Genomic DNA, 19,743 nt, shown 5'->3' with positions numbered 1-19,743 from the left:
TGGAAATTTTCAAAGTTAAATAAATCCGTTATTTTCGACTTATTTGAAAAACGATAAGAGAAAATATGTTTTAATATCGAGATCTACCTCACCAACAAATACACTGCACTTATTTCTGGGACACCCTGTAGATATTCATATGCATCGCCTTTAAACTAAAATCTATTTTTGTATAAATTTATCCAACCAGTACAATATAAGATTTTACTTTTAGTGCTCTTTTGACACTCTATGTACTGTTTGTTATGTTTGCCTCATTCTATGAAAGAATGGTATTGAGAAATTCATCTTTGAAGAAAATTTCAACTGGTAAGTATAAATATTGTTAATTTTCAAAATATACAGAGTGTTTTTTAAATCAAATTTAAAAAACTTTAAGAGATTATCCCATGGTTATCCTTATTAAAAATGTATGATGTCAGAAAATTAATGTTTTAGTATACAAGGCGAGTCTTAAATAAGTCCAAAATAACCGAGTTGTTTTACTTTGAAGATTTTGAGAATCACTGGATCTTTTCTGGATTTCGAAGAAATTATGTTTTGCTAAAACTGTCAATTTTTTTCAAAAATTTGCAAAAAAAATTAACAGATTTTCGTAATTTTACTAAAACTGATCATAATTAAATTAATTAATTTTATTTTTTAGTGGGGAAAATATTGGAAGCTTTCTCTTTCTACAAAAATTGGAAAAGACTGATGTCGATACCCACAAGTCCCGACCACATAAAGCTACGACCTTTGCAAGGAATGAGATTCTATACAATGTTTTGTATAGTTATGTCTCATACACTACTGGGCATATTTTCTGGACCAATATCTAACACACGTTACACAGAAGACGTAAGAATAAACATGTTTTAATGAAACTATTTAATCAACGGAATCATATGCCTTTGTAGCGTTTTTCAGATCTTATGTTTTGATTTACAAAAGAACTATAGTTAGATGTTTGGTATTTTTATTCATTTTGGGATCGTCTCCAGATCCAGATCTCGTCTCTAGACTTCCTCACTAATTACTTACTACTTTCCAATTATAGTGTAACCTCCATCACATATTTAGATACTCTGTTTGTAATTGAATTGTTTGTCTATTTACTTTGACTATGCAGGCCCAAGTTATCCCTATTATTTTCTTAATATCTATCTATCTTAGGTTTCTTCTTTTTCTAGGTCTCTTAGTTCTTAATGCTTCTTCTCTTAATGCTGAGTTTCTTCCATAAGTACTCCATGCTATCTTAATTATTTTGCTAATTTCTGGTAGTGATTCCAAGTTATACAGGATCTATTATAGAGAGGATAAAAGACGCAAATATACAAAATACTTGAGCACCAAGAAGATCGAAGACAAACTAATATATAAAAAGCCCAGCTAAGTACGAAATATGACAGAAGAAAAATCTGATATGGGAAAAGAAGTGTAATCAACTAACCACATATATAGGAGGTAGAAGAAGCACAGAAAGTTGGAAATTTATAAAAATGTCAGAAAGGCAAAAGGCAAAGAAATCATGTCCCCGATTACACCACAAAAATGGGAATAATACATGGAAAATCTTATGACGGAAAATAGAGTCGAATTTATGGACTGTCCTGACGTGACGACAAATATAAGAACAATGGGATCCCCGATTAGAATATCAATGGACGGAGTAATTAAGGCATGTACCTCGCTAAAAAATCGTAAAGCACCTGGACCGGGAAATATACCGGCAGAGTTAATTAAATCAGGACCGAAAAACTGTACGAACACTTAAGGAAAATACTCCAGGACTGCATAAACGGAACGGATGTGCCACAAGAATGGAATGAGGCTTACCTATCAACTATCTTCAAAAGGGAGATCTTACTAAGTGCGAAAACTAGAGGCGAATATCAGTAACAGCCACCGTGGGTAGAATATGGAAAAATTGCGAGAAATAGGATCGAAAACGAATACCAAGAAATAGAAGCCGAAGAACAAGCAGGATTTAGAGCCGGAAGATCGACGGTGGACCACTTATTTACAGTCACTCAAGTAATAAGTAAAAAGAGCAATCTAAACCAAGAGCTACATCTTGTGTTCGTGGACCTGCAGAAGGCATACGACAGCGTTCCCCTTGTGAGACTTTGGGAAGCTATGGAAAAAACCAATAAATGTAGAGCTAATATAAAAGCAGTAAAATCGTTATATAAACAAACAAAAACTAGAAGAATAAAAGTCGGCAAAAAGTTAACAGGATTTAATGGGACTGAGTCTGAAACAAGGGTGCTGTATATCACCAACATTGTTCAAGATATATCTCGATCAAGTTCTCAAAGGTTAGAAGCAAAAATGTAGAAATAAGGGAGTACCCATAGGGGATGCTCTACACACTTTGCCTCGCGGACGATCAGGTGAACATAGCACAAGATTACGATGACGTAAATTATATGACACGTAGCTTATAGAAGAATATCAGAAATGGGGACTCGAGATCAATACTACAACAAACAGAATATATATTATCGGAGGAGAAAAACAAGATCTAATACTAGAAGGGAAAAAAATTAAGTGCTGCACAAAATGCAAATATTTGGGTATTAGGGAAATCACAAATGATGGACTGTTGGATGCAGCAATTAAAGAACGAAACCAACTTGGAAGGAATGCTATCACGGTATTGAATGGGATACTATTGAATTCCATCATAAAGAGTATAACCACGTGCAGCTGTGAAGTGTGGCCCATTAAGGAAACAACAAAACGAATGCTGGAAGCTACAGAGATGGATTTTTGGAGGAGAAGATCAGCAGGCAAATCATGACTCGAGCGAATAACTATTGAACGCATAAGAGAGATTATGGAAATTAAACATACGATAGTGGACGACATAAAGAACAGTCAACTCATATGGTACGGGCATGTCCAAAGAATAGCAGAAATAAGAATCCCAAAGTAAATTATAAACTGGAAACCTGCAAGAAGAAGAAACCGGGTAGACCCAGAAGAAGTTGACAGGAAGGGATTGACACGTGGAGGAAAGATCTCTCGGAGACGGTGCATGGAGAGACAGACAGGCATGGAGGGATGGCATCGGAAGACGTAGGACGTTTTAAACCGGTTAATATATATATATATATATATATATATATATATATATATATATATATATATATATATATATATATATATATATATATATATATATATATATATATATATATATATATATATATATATATATATATATATATATATATATATATATATATATATATATATATATATATATATATATATATATATATATATATATATATATAGAGAGATCCCAAGCTGTCTATTAGTTGAGCCAAATATATATGTCCCAGATCAGGCCAGTGGCCTGATCTGGGACAGGGGCGGATACAGAAATTTATTTTAGGGGGGGGGCAAATCAAAAATAATGTAAAATATGCCTTTTAGGATGTAATTTTTAAAGGCTAATATTTAACCCAACTTACAGGTTTTAGGGGGGGGGACCGGGCCCCATGGCCCCCCCTCTCTATCCGCCACTGATCTGGGATGTTTCCAGGTACCTTTAAAGTTGTCTTTCAGCTTGAACCATGTATTAGTGATGCAAAGATTGTGCATGGTGTTAGTAAGCGTTCACCATTGTTATTTACGTTTTCCTAATACGTCAGGCCATATTTCTTGCTGATTACCGACATGGGGATTGGGAATTCACATTTGGAATTCATTGGAGAGAGCATTTTATAGATATCTATATTCCAAATATATATATTCTTCTACTATTTCCAGTGCTGTGTTATTTATTGGAATGTCTTTTCTCTCTACTAATTCATTGTACATTACTTTAGTTTTTGCTAAATTCATTTTGAGACCTACTTTATTGCTGGCTGTATTTAATTCGTTAATTTATTTGTGTAGTTCTTCAAGACTATTGGCAATTAGGACTATTGGCAATTATAACTATGCGAATTTTAGATGGTTAGATATTCTCCATCTATTTTCATTCCTTTGTTGTAGTCCCTGCTTATTCCTAGTCCAGTTGATGGAAGATTTCTTCTAGTGTTGCTGTAAACTGCTTTGGGGATATATCATGACACCCTGTCATTAACTTTGCTAGTTAGAACCACGTTTTATATATCTTTAAACTTGCTTTGGTTTCTTTGTATGTATTGGCGAGAATTTCTATATAAAGCATGTCAATAAATGGAGCTGGAAAGACGATGATGATGTCTAATGCTGGGCTTTATTGTTTTTATTATTGTTTTCGGGCTTTTAATTGTTATGGGGATATTGAATTAAGCCTTCTCCAAATTCTATCATCTTCAGGTGGGAGGTTCATATTCTTCTTTTGTTGAATTTGATGGTTTCTCTTAATTAATGCATGTGATAATCGTGCTTAACCAGCTTCTAAAACCTGCTTGTTACCGTGTTGTAAAATAAACTTAGTAAAAAAATATTTCCATTAGTTGTTTGAAGCAAAATAATATTTGAAGTCTTTTCTAAACTTTATGTTTTCAGATGACGAAAAAATTCTTGAACATGATGGTGGCCAACGGTTGGTACATAGTACAATCGTTTTTTGTTATATCCGGATTTTTGACAGCGTACAACTTTTTCGACATGAAATTGAAGAAAAAAACTTTGTCAAACTCATTCTTCCCGTGGGCCATATTTCTTAGATATATCAGGTGAATACAACTATTTGTAGTTATGCGATTGTTACTCCAGACTTTTAAGCTGTAAATGCTCAAGTACTCTTGTCCAGTTTGGTAGGTCCCATTCAAAAAAATACATTGTCAATTATTGAATATTCTTTAGTATTAAAAATAGGTAACAGAGTTGAGTTGTCTTACATATTATTTGTCAGTGATTATAAAAATGATTTATATGGCCTGGAACATGGAATAACAATCAAATACTAAATTTTTAAGACCAAATATTTAAATACTACATTTTTTGAAAATTTTAACATTCTGGATGGTTACAGTTGAGGGTTGGAACCTTTGGTGTTACACAGCAAAATAAAAACACTAAATCACCACAATACACCAAAACACTTTTACTTTTACACTGGACGCGCGTTTCGCTAACCATGTTAGCATAATCAGCAGATGATTATAAACTAAAGTACAATCTACAAGTTGAGCGTTTGTTGAAATAACTTGAAGGAATTGGACCGTTGACTCTGTTCATACTATCTTTACATTTATTAATTCTGATGCTTTCATATGCATCTAATTGCCTGTAATTTGAGACTTGTTTAATTAATTTTAAATTATTAAGATTTTTTTTATTTGTTTTTTTTATCAACAATATGTTTCGGCAACGCAAGATTTATCCAGTCTACCATATCTTATCTGAGCTAAATGTTCTTTAAATCTAGTTAATATTGATCTTCTAGTTTGCGTATATATTTCTGATTACAATCTTTACAAAATTTCATAAATACCCGACCTTTCCAGTGGAGGTGTTTATCTTTTGGATTACCTAATAATTGTTGTAATTTATTATTAGCACTATACACCAAGTTTATAATTGACATTCTAAAAATTCCTTTTAGACCACGGGATACCTCTCTATCAAGCAGTATCGAAAAATATTTAGACGTGTCTTTCTCCATTTGAAAAGTCGAATTTTCAGAAATCATTAACCTATACCGTTTTCTAATTAATTTATCAACTAGTGAAGGAGAATATCCATTACACTCAGCTACATTCCTAATGTAATCTCTTTCTGTTTCATATCTTTCTGATTTGGAAAGTAGGAAACTAAGTAATCTACGAACTAAAATTTAAACTAGCCATTTATGTTCAACACTATGATGTGATTCATTAGGAATATATCTGCATGTGGTCGTATTTTTCCTAGATATCAAATTTCAGGCAATTATTAGTATTTCTAATAACTAATACATCTAGAAATGGTAATCTGTCGTTGTTCTCAATTTCATGTGAAAATTTAATGGAAGGAAAACGATTATTTAACTTAGAATAAAATTATCTATGGTGTCTGAATGTGTGTCAAAAACAGCAAAAATATCATCCACATACCTAAACCATACTCTTGGAAAATACTCATACTGATTCTTAGCCTCCACTTCAAACCTGCTCATGAATAAATTAGCCAAAAATGGAGGCAATGGATTACCCATTGCTGTACTTCCCGCTGTTCAAAAAGTTGTTATTAAATTGAAAACAATTTTGTTTCATACATAATGATGTAAGCTCAATATATTCCATCACAGTTTTGTTGTCGGGACCATTTGCGTTCAGTAATTCCTTTAAGTAGCCTAAAGTATGTGGAATTGGAACACTTGGAACAACGAAGATACATTAAAGGAGACCAAAATTTCACCTTCATGCAATGTGTATATCTTTAATTTTGTTAATGAATTCAATATTATTTTAACTGAAAGGTTCATGGTTAGGTAAATTTTCGAACTTCCTTGATAACCATTTTGCCAAATTATAAGTCGGAGAACCTACAGCCGAAACAACTGGGCGCATAGACTTGTCCGGTTTATGAATTTTTTTTTAAAATAAGTATTTTTTACAAACTAATTTTATTGGATACTTGCAATTTCCTCTTTAAAGAAAGATCAATAAGGGTGTTACATTCTTTTAGAGTTTTTTTAATAATATAATTAATAATAATATAATTAATAATAATAATTAATTTTTAATAATAATTTATGTAGGGGCCATTATCGATTAAGTTGTTAACCTTATCGTAATAGTCTTTTTTATCTAATATAACAACCTTATTTCCCTTATCAGCTTTTAGATAGAAACAATCTTTGTTACGCAAACACTTGACAATATTGTGCTCTTTGTTAGATTTTAATGAATTACTTGGAAACGATATTTTTGATAACTGATTTCTACAAGCCTCTCTTGTAAATACTTTAGAAGCCTCGGGCAAGTACCGAATAGCAGTTTCAACACCAACGACAATTTCCTCCAAACGCTACCAGAGTTGGGCAATGCGTACTTTAAACCTTTGTTTAATAAACTGAGCTCTTGTTTATCAAAAGTCTGCGAAGAAAGATTTTCTACTATGTTTATGTCTCTTTGGAAAACATGTTTGTTTTTAGAGCTTTTTAATTTTTTAAACTTATTATTCAAAATGGACATTTTCTTAACAAATTTTGAATTGATAACCACAAACATATTTGTCTGAAAGCATCAGAATTAATAAATGTAAAAATAGTATGAACAGTGTCAACGGTCCAATTCCTTCAAGTTCTTTGTTCCTACTACTCTAGTGGTGGAAATCTAACTGTTACGCTCAGTTGGCTCTGACTCGGTTGGCTAGATTTTGCCACGCTCACTCGGTGCCCACTGAACGAGTATATAAACGCTCAACTTGTGGGTGGCGCTGGTTTATAATCGTGATAACATGGTTAGCAACTGCAGCATCAATGTAAAAGTAAAAGTTTTTTTTTTTTTTGTTGTTTTTATTTTATTCTGGATGGTTTAAATAGTAATTTTGATTTTTTAGAATTGTTCCTGCGATGTTCGTAGTGATGGCCCTTCACAGCACATGGTTAGTTCATACATTTAATGGGCCGTATTGGGATGAGTTTGTGGGTCATGAATACAGAAATTGTCGAAATAATTGGTGGGCAAATATTTTACTAGTGAACAATCACGTGAATTTACCTGAAATAGTAAGTTCCTTCCACCTTTTGACTAATGTTACATTATGGTAATTTTTAATTTTTTTAATTCTTAGTTTCCGTTCTTTCTAAGTATATTCTGTCTGGTGCTACAAATTTGAGGTACGAGCATTGGTATCTCGGAAACCGTAATAGATACGAAGATGGTTAAATTGGAGCAAGTTGCGCTCTAGAATGTTCACCAAGATGCCATCAAAAGTTTCAAAATTTCAAGGTTTGCTGAGTTTTTGGAAAAAAACAGTTTTTTTTGAAAATCAATTTTATTTTTCCGTCGTTACTTTTTAGAAAATCAAAAAAACTAATTGCGATTTTCATAGCCACTTTATCAGATCTATCGGTATTTTAAATTTGCACCAAATTAACTGATAATTTGTAAAATACAGAGGCCAACTTAATTTTTAAATACGGACCTGCATTTTTTCTCCTGAGTACAATGAAATGCCACACTTAATTTTTTGTTTTGGGTACTTTAACAGTAACAAAACTATTTAACTGTTATTTAAAATAATTTGAACTCCGACTCTGGTTTTTTAATGTATTTTATCTGATTATATTCAGCACAACAATAGATTAGAATCTTAGAGGTGGCTTTCGGCCTGATCCACTTCGACCTTCTCAGATCTATTGTGGTCCTCTACTGATCCTTAGATTACATTCTCAGTCCTATCCCTTTTACAAGTTGTAACTTGGAGACGGGCCCTCCATGTAGCTCCATGGCAATGACATCATTGCCTAATACCCAGGAACCGCACATTTGCCAGGCTGTCACAACGACATAAAATGTGTTCTGACGTTTCTTCTTCAGATTGATAGAACCTGCACATGACTTTGTCTGTCAATCCTTTTAGCTTTAGATGCCTATTTGGCTTACAATGCCCTGTTAGTAGACCTACTACTGCTCTGACTGTCTTTCTGTCCTTGCTTATCAAATCTACCGTGAATTTTGGCGAATGTTCTACAATGAACCTTTTCATACTAGTGAGTTTCTCCACCAGATTTGTTGGCCACCCATCGTTCCGTGGCCATTCTCGTGACCGCCTTTGCAACGCCGCAGAAGGGTTCTGGGCCTATGAATGGCATTGATGAGCCTTGCTTGGCTCTTTCATCTGCCTTTTCGTTACCCTTGTGACCCTCGTGACCTGGAACCCAGGCCAACGTAACAGTGCTACTTTCGCCCAAAGTATTCAGAGCACGCACACAGTCCAACACTAGTCTAGAATTGACCTCCGCGGAGCTGAGTGCCTTTAGCGCCGCTTGGCTGTCTGTGAAGATGGCCACAGAACGATTTGTTCTTTGTTGCCTTATTATTTCTTCTACACAATAGTGGATTGCCGTTATTTCTGCCTGGACAATTGTAACTTCCTTGGATAGGCTTACGTGGAAGGATGTCCCTTGTTTCGGCCCTACTATCCCAGCTCCTACGCCTTCTGACGTTTTTGAGCCGTCTGTATACCAGGTTGCCTCAGCTTGAATGGGTACACCTTTACTCCAGTCTTCCCTTCCTGGTATGGTTATATTAAATTTGTTGTTGAAGCTATATCTAGTAGCTGTTGCATCAACTAGTAATCCCAATACTTTGTCTGCTTTTAGCTCTTCGATTAGCTTCTGGTTAGCAGCACTATGCGTTTGGCTTATATGCTGCTGACCCTGAATTAACCTGTGCATGACAGATCTGGCTTCGCCTTGTATGAAAATATGTAGTGGTGGTAAGTTCAACAAGACTTCCATCGCATTTGTAGGAGTGGTTTTTATGGCCCCAGTTACACACAGGCACGCAAGCCTTTGTGTGGAACTTAACAACCTTACCGCACCCACTTGCGATGTCTTTGTCCACCACGCCACCGACCCGTAGGTTATCATGGGTCTTACTACTCTTGTGTATAGCCAAAGAGTCATTTTAGGGTTAAGTCCCCAGTTTTTTCCACACATCCTTCTGCACCTACCTAAAGAGATGGCAGCCCTCTGTGTTGCTTTCGATATGTGAATATTCCATGTAAGCCTTTGATCAAAAAATATCCTAAGATACTTTGTTTCTTTGGCAAATGAAATCTCCGTTTCTCCTAGCACTGGTGGTTTTAGGGAGCAACTCCGACTCTGGTTTGTATTTATCTGATTATATTCAGCACAACAATATTGATTAGCTCTAATTAACATTGAATAAGGAAAATCATGCCAATTGAAAGATTCAAATAATTAATATCCAGGTCAGCAATTTAAAGATATCTATTATTTTTAACTTTTTTTATTGTGAATTTGAAATCTCAGTGTACGATCTAATAATATGCATAATATTAATCGTATATATTATAAATAAATCAACTTCTACAAACCAGTTTCTAATGCTCTGCATTTTCGAAAGGGTTACCACCCTCCATAATGCACACATTTGTTTTTCGTTTAATCTTATTTATAGCTCTTTGAACAGATCTCCTTCTTATACTTCCGAATGCATTTTGTACTCTTTAATTGTTTTGTATTACTCGTTAATTGTTTTTGTACTCTTAATGTTGAAATGTATTGATTTCAAATGTCCAAAACAATTTTTATTGATTTTCCTTATTCAATGTTAATTGGCGCTGATCAATATTGTTGCGATGAATATAATCTGATTAAATAAATTAAAAAACCAGAGCCGGATTTGAAATTATTTTAAATAACAATTAAATAGTTTTGTTATTATTAAGGTACCCAAAACAAAAAAAAAGTATCAAGTGTGGCATATCATTGCACTCAGGAGATCGAGTTCTTTCAAAATCTGAAATAAAAAATGCAGGTCCGTATTTAAAAAAATTAAGTTGGCCTCTGTATCTCACAAATTATCAGCTAATTTGAAAATCTAAAAATACCGTCAGATAGCCCTAATAAAGTGGCTATGAGGACGTGCAATTGGTTTTTCGATTTTCTAAAAAGTAACGACAGGAAAAAATAAAATTGATTTTCAAAAAAAATATGTTTTTTCCAAAAAACTCAGCAATCCTTGAAATTTTTAAAACTTTTTTGATGGCATCTTGGTAAACATCCTAAAGCGCAACTTTGACCATGTTCGTATCTATTACGGTTACCGAGATACCAATGCTCATACCTCGAATTTGTAGCACCCTGTATGATATATAGATTTTAAGTCAATTTCTTATAACCAAAAATTTTTCCTAAATTCCTATTTTTTCTACTAAAATATGAAATAGTAAAAAGTTTCACTTTTTATCATATACCTATGGTAACACAAGCCGACAAAAAAAAAATTTTTCGATGTAACATAAAGCTCAATAGGATATTGTGGTAGAATGAACCTATCTAATCACGAAAGTGGCAAAAAAAAAGTCGTAACACGTAAGGTTTTTTTGTTACATTAATAAAACATCATTCAATATTACAATATTCAATATATTAAGATAGCTATTCAAAACATGATTTAAGAACTTCTTAAGCCTATATACCGATTATATTTTATAGTTTACACTCCTCAAACATTACTTATACCTAAAAAGTACAAAAACAATCGAAACGAGATCAAAACATAAACAAAACTTTTACTTTTTCCTTTTATGAGGGACCGCGTCTTCTCTCTTCAAAACCAACAGTAATCACCCATCATGGCTGGATCCCATCGTCCTTGATAACGAATTTCCATTGTCCTTATGTCTTGATGGAATCTCTCACCTTGCTCATCACTGACAGCACCCATATTTTCAGGGAAAATGACAAATGAGAATGGAGAAAGTGAATTTTTAAGACATCTGGGCACCAAGCGATTTATAAGCATCTAAAAAGCTCATTAACCAATTGTTCGTAGTTCGCATCCTTATTGTTTCCCCAAAATCCCTCACTACACTAACAAATGAGGTCCATGCTCTGAGTTCCTGCCTGGTAAGCGTGTCTGTGAAATTTGTGTCGTCCAACAATTTCCTGATTTGTGGTCCAATAAAAATACCCTCTTTCAATTTGGCATCACTCAACTGGGGAAAGACTTGCCTTAGGTATTTAAATCCATCACCTTCTTTATTCATAGCTTTCACGAAGTTTTTCATGAGGCCAAGTTTGATATGAAGAGGAGGCAGGAGGACGTCTTTGGGGTCTACAAGAGGGATATACTTGACATTTTGGGAACCCGGTTGAAATTCACTTCTTTCTGGCCAAATTTTCTGTACATAATGATGATTTACTGCACGACTGTCCCACAAACAAAGAAAACAGCAATATTTTGTAAATCCTCCCTGAAGTCCCACTAAAATTCCTATAACTTTCAAGTCCCCACATATCTGCCATTTATACCTGTTGTAGTTGATTCTATCTAAAAGCATGCGCATATTTTCATAAGTTTCCTTCATTGTCACTGAATGGGCAACTGGTATAGAGGGTTTTAAATTTCCGTTATGCAATAACACAGCTTTTAGGCTATATTTCGACGAATCTATGAATAAGCGCCACTCACAGGGAGAATGTTCTATAGAAAGTTCCTGCATTAAGCCATCGATATCAGTACATGCACACAACGAATCCTCCATACTGTAGAATGCAGAGAACGGAGCATTTCTTTTTCTAAAAGTGGTGATTTTTGTTTCATTGGCTAACAGATTCCATTCCTTAAGCCGGGATCCAAGAAGTTCTGACTGCTGCTTTGATAACCCCAAGTCACGCACTAAGTCATTCAACTCGCTTTGAACAATCAAATGTGGCTTGTCGGAACCGCCCTCTGGGGTAAAGGTAGGATCAGTACACTGGTCTCCAGAGCTGTTTGATTCAATATCTTCCTTATCTTCCAAAAACAATACCTTGCCAGTCTAAGGGCGCGATCGGCACTGGGAGATCTGCACCATGAAGAACAGGTCGTATGGCAGACGGCAAATTGGGATACTGATCTTGTGCTTTTGTTTTTGGAAAAACCTTCAGTTTTCGTCAGGCAAAAATAGCAATCGTCAAAATGGTTAGTTGGTTCTCGCCATACCATTGGAACCGCAAATGGCATTTTTTTCCTCTTCCCTTTCATCCACTGCACAAGCGACACGCTACAAGTAACGCAGCACACATGAGGAGCCCACTGCTTGTCTTGATCTCCAACCAAAACTCCAAAATACTTGAAGTAGGCTTTCTTCACATTTTTCAGAAAATGGTCTGGCTTGTGATTGCACCATAAATTCTCCACAAATGTAACAAAATCGATCAGGAGACACTTTACAACTGCGGCGCGTTTGACTTGACATTTTCGTACTATTTATCTACACGCATAGAACAACTCACGTCGAAAATCAACTGAAAACTGAACTCTCTTATGTTTTCACAATATATTATAGTGCACAAAATGCGTCCCTTTCAATCATCCCATCATAAAATTTACCTGTATGTAAACGAATCTACCTAGACTTAATACCTGACATCTATAAAATTGACTACCTGCAAAAAAGAGGCGTAATTAGGCAACTGAAAAGTGGTACGTGTAGGAGCTTCAGGAGTATTTTTTCTGTTATTAGAAGCATATTTTTATGAAGAAATTCTGCAACTGACTCGTGTTACAAAAATCATGTCGGCCTGTGTAATTATAAAAGATATTATTTGTAAGTGTTCTTGTAAAAATGGCAAATAGGTAATGTAGAAAACGACAAGGTATTTTAGAGATAGACTTTTGAGAATGGACAAACTATTGATCTATTTGAGCATATAACCAAGTTTTAATAATTAAGAAGTAAAGGAAAATATATATAGATATTTGTTAATGTTAATTTGTATTTATTTGTTTCAGTGTATGCAGCATAGTTGGTACTTATCGGCTGACATGCAAATCTTCATACTAGCTATGGTGGTACTGTTCATAATACACAAATATCCAGATAGAGTACTGCATATATTTGGTGTTGTTTTGGGAATCGGTCTTATTGTACCTGGAATCGTGGCCTATATTAGGAAATACGATATTTTATACAGACAATACCCTGAGTAAGTAACTTGTGTAAGATTTCTGCAAATCATTATAATCACCATTCTCAGCTTATTCAACCATTTCCAATTTTGGTGTAGCTTCTCTCACATGTTTAGGTACTCTTTTTGTACTTTGTTGTCTATTGTTGGCTATGCCCAAGTTATCCCGCTAATTTACTTCATGGTCCTATCTCAGGTTTGGTCTTACTCTAGGTCTCTTAATTTCTAGTGGGTACCATGCTGAAATTTTTGTGGTCGATCTGTTGTCCGTCCTTCGGGTTCTAACTCACTGACGACCAGGTCGCAACGACCTGGCCGTTGGCTGGCCGGATGTATTGCGTTTATAGCTGCGGCCAGATGAACGACCAGTTTCAACAGAGTTGTCAGATCTAACGATTTTTTACGTTTTACCAATTAGAAAATATTGTTTCAGAAAGAATTAAGTTTCAGAAATGTTAAAATATCCGAGTTAACTAAAAAGCGAAGTTGCTATAATGAGCTTATTAAATGTTCTAATATTAAATAATGCATTTAAAATATTCTTGGATTTTTCGTTAATAAATACTGGTGTGGTAAATGGAGTAAGTAAAATCTCCAACCCCGACTATACGATAACGTCGTTATTTCCATGTCTTTGAAATCCGCGATGCCTGCTATTCCATCAATCGTTTCATAACAGAATATTCTACATCCTACGTCTATGTAATTTAATATGTGTAGAGTGAGACATGTAACTAGTGAGATTTTCAGCATTATATCAATAAAGGATAAAAACTGTATCGTTCCTAAAGGTGCGTCCAGACTTAGGCATTTTAGCTCCAACAAAAAGCATTGTGTATGCGCGACCGACAAAAAGGGACATATTCTGTTCCTTTTTTCTACTGATATGGACTTCTACTGATGGCTCTTATCGACTTTAGATGTAAACATATTAGGGCCATCGTAAAAAAGGTCGTCAGTCTAGCGTTAAAATCCTTTCCTCTTAGGCCTATCAAAAATAAGCATTTTTTTCGCCCGTAGTTTTAGAAGAGCTTTGCAGTACAATTAACAATCAAAAATAAATCCTATTCTAGGACCGACGGGCTAACTTTAAAAATGTTTTCGAATCTGCCAGAAAGCACTCTGAATCACCTAACAACTTTAATAAACATGTCGTTCCAAAATGATATTTTTCCAAAATGTCTTAAGATGGCAATAATCATTCCTCTGCATAAAGGAGACAAAGATGAAGCTTCTATCGCCCAATTGCACTCCTTCCAACGCTATCTAAGATCATAGAAAGGTTGGTTAAAGGAAGGCTGGTATCTTTTCTGTTTAAGTACAAAATACTTACTGAACATCAATTTGGATTTCTAAGCAACAAGTCCACAAATGACGCTATGTTTTCCCTGCTTAATAAAGTTTACTCCAGCCTAAACAACCATTATTCTACAGCAACAATTTTCTGTGATTTTTCTAAGGCGTTGGATTGTGTAAATCATAAGATCCTAATTAATAAACTGCAGCACTATGGGTTCAGGGGATCATCTCTCGAATGGTTTAAGTCGTATCTGAGCAACAGAAGTCAACTTGTGAGGGTGGATACCACGTTGTCTCCTAGCAAGCCACTAGAATGTAGAGTACCACAAGGCTCAGAACTAGGCCCTATTTTGTTTCTTCTTTTTATTAACGACATTGCTAACATAAACATCAGTGGCAAAATATGTCTTCTTGCGGACGACACTAGCTTCACTTGGAGCAACAAGGACATCACGGCATTTCATAGGATTATATCAAATGACTTAATCACCATTAAATCTTGGTGCGATTCGAACCTCCTGAGTCTCAACATTTCTAAAACTAAAGCTTTGTCGTATAAAAACTCGCTGCAGCCATTTGTACTTAACAACACCACCATTAACGTCGTAAAATCTGTAAAATTCTTAGGGCTTGTTGTGGACAATTCTCTGAAATGGGACATACATATCGAAGCTTCGTCGAAAAAATTGAGCTCTGCCTGTTTTGTATTAAGGTCTGTTTCTAAGGAGCTTAACTTGTCAGTGGCTAGAACTGTTTATTATGCACTTTTTGAGTCGCACCCCAGGTATGCCTTTCCATTCTGGGGTACGTGTTGTGCGACTCAATTTGACCGCATTTTCAAGCTCCAGAAGAGAGCTGTTCGATATTCACTGGGCCTAAACAGCAGAACCCATTGCCGGGAGTTTTTTAAAGAATTAAAAATATTGACTCTTCCTTCCTTATTTATATTTGAATCCGTTTGCCTAATACGTAAACATGTATCAGTTTCTCAAGAAAGGCCATCTCACACTTATCCACTCAGGAACGCGGAGCAAGATCTTTATCTACCTACCACACGCTCAGAGGTAGTTAAAAATTCAATATTATACAACTCGAAAAAAATGCACAATCACCTGCCATTTGAAATCAAATCCATAACATCATTTTTTTCATTTCGCAAAGCAATGAACTCTTATTTACTAGACAAGGCTTTCTACGCCGTAAATGAATTATATTTTGAAAATCGAATTTGATCTTGTAAACACTGGTCTAATGTTTGCTATTGCTATATTTGCTAATGACATCGAAATAAATTTATTTAGAGGTTATTGATATTTACTATAAACTAACTAAATATTTTTGAATATTATTTTTATTTTTTTGTTCTTTGACATTGTAAACATTTATAAATGTTTATTTTAAACAATAAGACTGACAATATTATTTGTATAATGTTTTGTATTATCTTTTGTTTGTTTGTTTGTGTACCTTATTTTTTTACTTTGCTTGTTCAGTTTACCTTTGTCTACAAATTGAAAAATGTTTTGACAATAAAAGCATTTATTTAGTATTTATTTATTTATACTATTTCTTTGGATTTTCTGCACGTGTGCAAAAACTACACTAAAACACTATATCTTATTGAAAATAAAAATATTGTGCGTTGAATTTGAAGGATTTCATCTGAAAAATTATTAATTTGGAAGAAAACCGGCAACAAGCGGCAGAAAATTATAACATTTTCGTGCAGTCTACTGGTCGCAACGACCAACGGACGGCCAGGACGTTAGTGTGCGCGGTATGATTTGATTTAATGGTTTTAGGGGTAGCAGCGGCCTGGCCGGTGCGACCTGGTCGTCAGTGTGTTCGAGCCCGCTTGTCAGCTGTCCTGCCCATTGCAACTTGAGGGATTTGATTCTGTGGATGACATCAATTACCTGGGTTTTTTGTTGTATCCACTCTATTCTTTTAAGGTCTTTCTTGGTTATTCCCAGCATATTTCGTTCCATTGAGCGTTGTGCGTCCTGCAGTTTTCTTATAATGTCCGTTTTAAGAGTCCAGATTTCGCATGCATAGGTCATGACTGGTAGTACACATTGGTCGAATGTTTTCTTCTTTAGATAAAGTGAAATTCTAGATTTGAATATGATTGAGTTTCTTCCATAAGTACTCCATGCTAACTTAATTCTTCTCTTGATTTTTGGTAGCAGAGATCCCGAGCTGTGTATTAGTTGTTCCAAATATCTGTATTACCAGTTTTACTTAATATTTCCAGTTTGGTGTTATTTATTAGAATATCTTTTCTGTCTACTAGTTAGTTGTACATTACTTTAGTTTTTGTTAAATTTATTTAACTGTATTTAGTTCGTTAATTTGAGTTTGTAGTTCTTCAGGACTTTAGGACTAGGTCATCTGCGAATCTTAGATGGTTGAGATATTCTCCATCTATTTTTAATTCTTTGTTGGTCCAGTCTAATTGACGAAAGATATCTTCCAGTGTTGCTGTAAACAACTTTGGGGATATTGCGTCCCCTTTCGTACTCCTTTGCCAGTTGGGAACTCTGAGGTTGTTTTATACATCATTAATCTTGCTTTGGTTTCTTTATTGTTTTATTGGTTTTTATTATTTTTTAACTTTTTTTCTCATTTGATGTATAATTTTGCTTAATCAACTTATATAACTTATCATCATCATCATCATCATTTAGCTTATACCGTCCACTGCTGAACAAAAGCCTCCCTTAACTCTAGCCATTTCCTTCTATTTTGTGCCACTTGAATCCAGTTTCCAGCTACTCTCTTAATATCATCTGTCCATCGACTAGGAGGTCCTCCTCTGCTTCTATAGGCCTCGTGTCTCGGTCTCCATTCCACAAGTCTCTTTGTCCACCGTCCATCTGTCATCCTATCCTGCAGGACATGTGGCTATATAACTTATAGGTATTTATTATTAGGTATTTATACATGTTGGACAGCATAAAAATAGACGTTTATGTGGTAATGTTAGATGCAACCTACACAAATCTTTTTGGCTTTTCCGTTGGAATGCTTTGTGGATATTTCTTTGTACAATACAAGGATAAAGATATGACAAAAAATAAGGTAAGTAGGTATATATTTTTTGGAATTTGGTTGATATATATGATTTTGTATAAATAAAATTAGAAAATGCAAGAGCACTGTTAACAAAAAATAACATTGACTACTCAACTTTACTCCATAACGCCAAGCTTCACAATATAATTAATATCACAATTATAAATACATCAAGTACTCTCCAAAAAAAGCCTTAATGGGTATTTCGCCACTGCACTGCAAGAAAATCTACAAAATAAAATAGTTATTTTTTGTAAACACTTCTGCGTTAAACCTAAACGGACACTGCTTGTCAGAAGTTATGTTTACAGTTATACACATTTGCCTAACAAAGAAAAAAATGCTTAACGTTGAAGAAACCGTTGACGTTCTGTTAAAATGACATTATATCAAGTTAAACTCATAGACAAACAAATAAAAAGAGACTGGCAAATTAAATGGCAAAGAGTGGGACAACGTTCCCGTGGCGCAACTCAGAACGCAAAATTTCGTTCTATTTATGTTGATCTGCGCATTGCGTCTATTGGGCCCACTATCTCATTCTAATATAACAAGAGAGAAAGAAGCAGCCATATAAAACGTAATTTCTAAATAGAAATTAGGACAATCGCCTTTCGTTTTCGTCATCATGACAACCAAGATTACAACATCATGACATGATCATGACAATTCGTGATGTTTGTTAATTTTTCTTTTGGTGATTTACCTTTTTTTCTAAACTCTCCATCTTATTGACTTATGAATATGGATAGGGAACAAATTCCTTTGTTCCATATAGGTATTTATATTTTGTTACTTATAATTTTAGGTTATACTATTTGTTATTTTACTTGTTGCAGGAGCCAGTATCATTTATTTTCTATATGTATTGGTGCCCCCTTTCTTTGATAGATATGTTAAAGACCCCCGGTAAAATAAAAGTAAGTATATAGTTATATTTATCATCTTATTAAGTAAAAAGTAGAAGTAGTAGTGTCAAAAATATTTCGAACCTCTCTTAACATAACAAATTAATACAATTAATTTTTTTCATTTTTTGGGTAGGTAATTTATAGCTGATTTATACCGTATGATCGAGAAAAAACGGCGTCAGCGATGGCTATGGAATGAAGATCGCTGTCATTTTATATGTAAATTTATATGGGAAATGTCATTGATGTTCATTTCCCAGCCAACTGGACGCCGTTTTTTTTCGATCATACGGTAGTAACCAGAAACTTTATTAAGTATCTGTGTTAATATACCTATTTTACTTTTGTTTTAGGATTAAAACTGGACTTGAAAATGGTTCAGGATCATGATTCTCGTAAAGTCTTCTTTGCTTGGATATTCACTTTGTTATTGCAATTGGGCAGTTTTTTCGAAAATGAGATTTTTAATGCCCTTTAAAAAAATTGACCGATCGTTTCCTGCAACAGTCTTCTTCTGCATTTAAAATTGGTAGGTGGGTGGAATAAACACTGTTATTTTTTGTTATTATATTATAAAAAGTTTATTTATTTTTATGTATAAATAAATATATTTATAAAACAGTACAATTTTTGCTTTTTTTATAATTCCCCTTATAATAGTATTCTTTCGTTCTGAAAGAAACTGCAAATTTTCACTTAAACTGATTTATTCCCTACACCACGTTCTCTTTACGTGGTATAGGGAATAAATCAGTTTAAGTGAAAATTTTCAATTTCAGAATGAAAGAATAATACTAATAATGGCTAATTTAAATTTTCCGCCATCCAGAATGTGCGATAATGTCTTACGATACGTTTTATACCTATCTCTTTCTTTTTCATATAAAGTATACA

At 34.3% G+C, this 19,743-nt stretch overlaps 1 protein-coding gene across 1 annotated transcript in view; it reads left to right on the top strand.

Annotated features, from left to right (window-relative positions):
- The first annotated feature begins 225 nt into the window (after positions 1 to 225).
- LOC115890639 (nose resistant to fluoxetine protein 6-like) overlaps positions 226 to 19,743 on the top strand; it is a 33,172-nt gene continuing 13,654 nt past the window's right edge. The window contains exons 1-6 of the mRNA XM_030910934.1: positions 226 to 309; positions 647 to 840; positions 4,492 to 4,661; positions 7,474 to 7,642; positions 13,389 to 13,582; positions 17,797 to 17,944. Of these exons, the coding sequence (XP_030766794.1) occupies positions 246 to 309; positions 647 to 840; positions 4,492 to 4,661; positions 7,474 to 7,642; positions 13,389 to 13,582; positions 17,797 to 17,944 (939 nt within the window). The 5' untranslated portion in view covers positions 226 to 245. The remainder of the gene's footprint in view (positions 310 to 646; positions 841 to 4,491; positions 4,662 to 7,473; positions 7,643 to 13,388; positions 13,583 to 17,796; positions 17,945 to 19,743) is intronic.

Source organism: Sitophilus oryzae, unplaced genomic scaffold, assembly GCF_002938485.1.
Source record: "Sitophilus oryzae breed Bouriz unplaced genomic scaffold, Soryzae_2.0 scaffold_907_pilon_pilon, whole genome shotgun sequence".
Classification (NCBI taxonomy): Eukaryota; Metazoa; Arthropoda; class Insecta; order Coleoptera; family Curculionidae; genus Sitophilus; species Sitophilus oryzae.
Note: the sequence above shows the minus strand (reverse complement) of the source record. Positions and strands in the feature narration are given on the sequence as shown.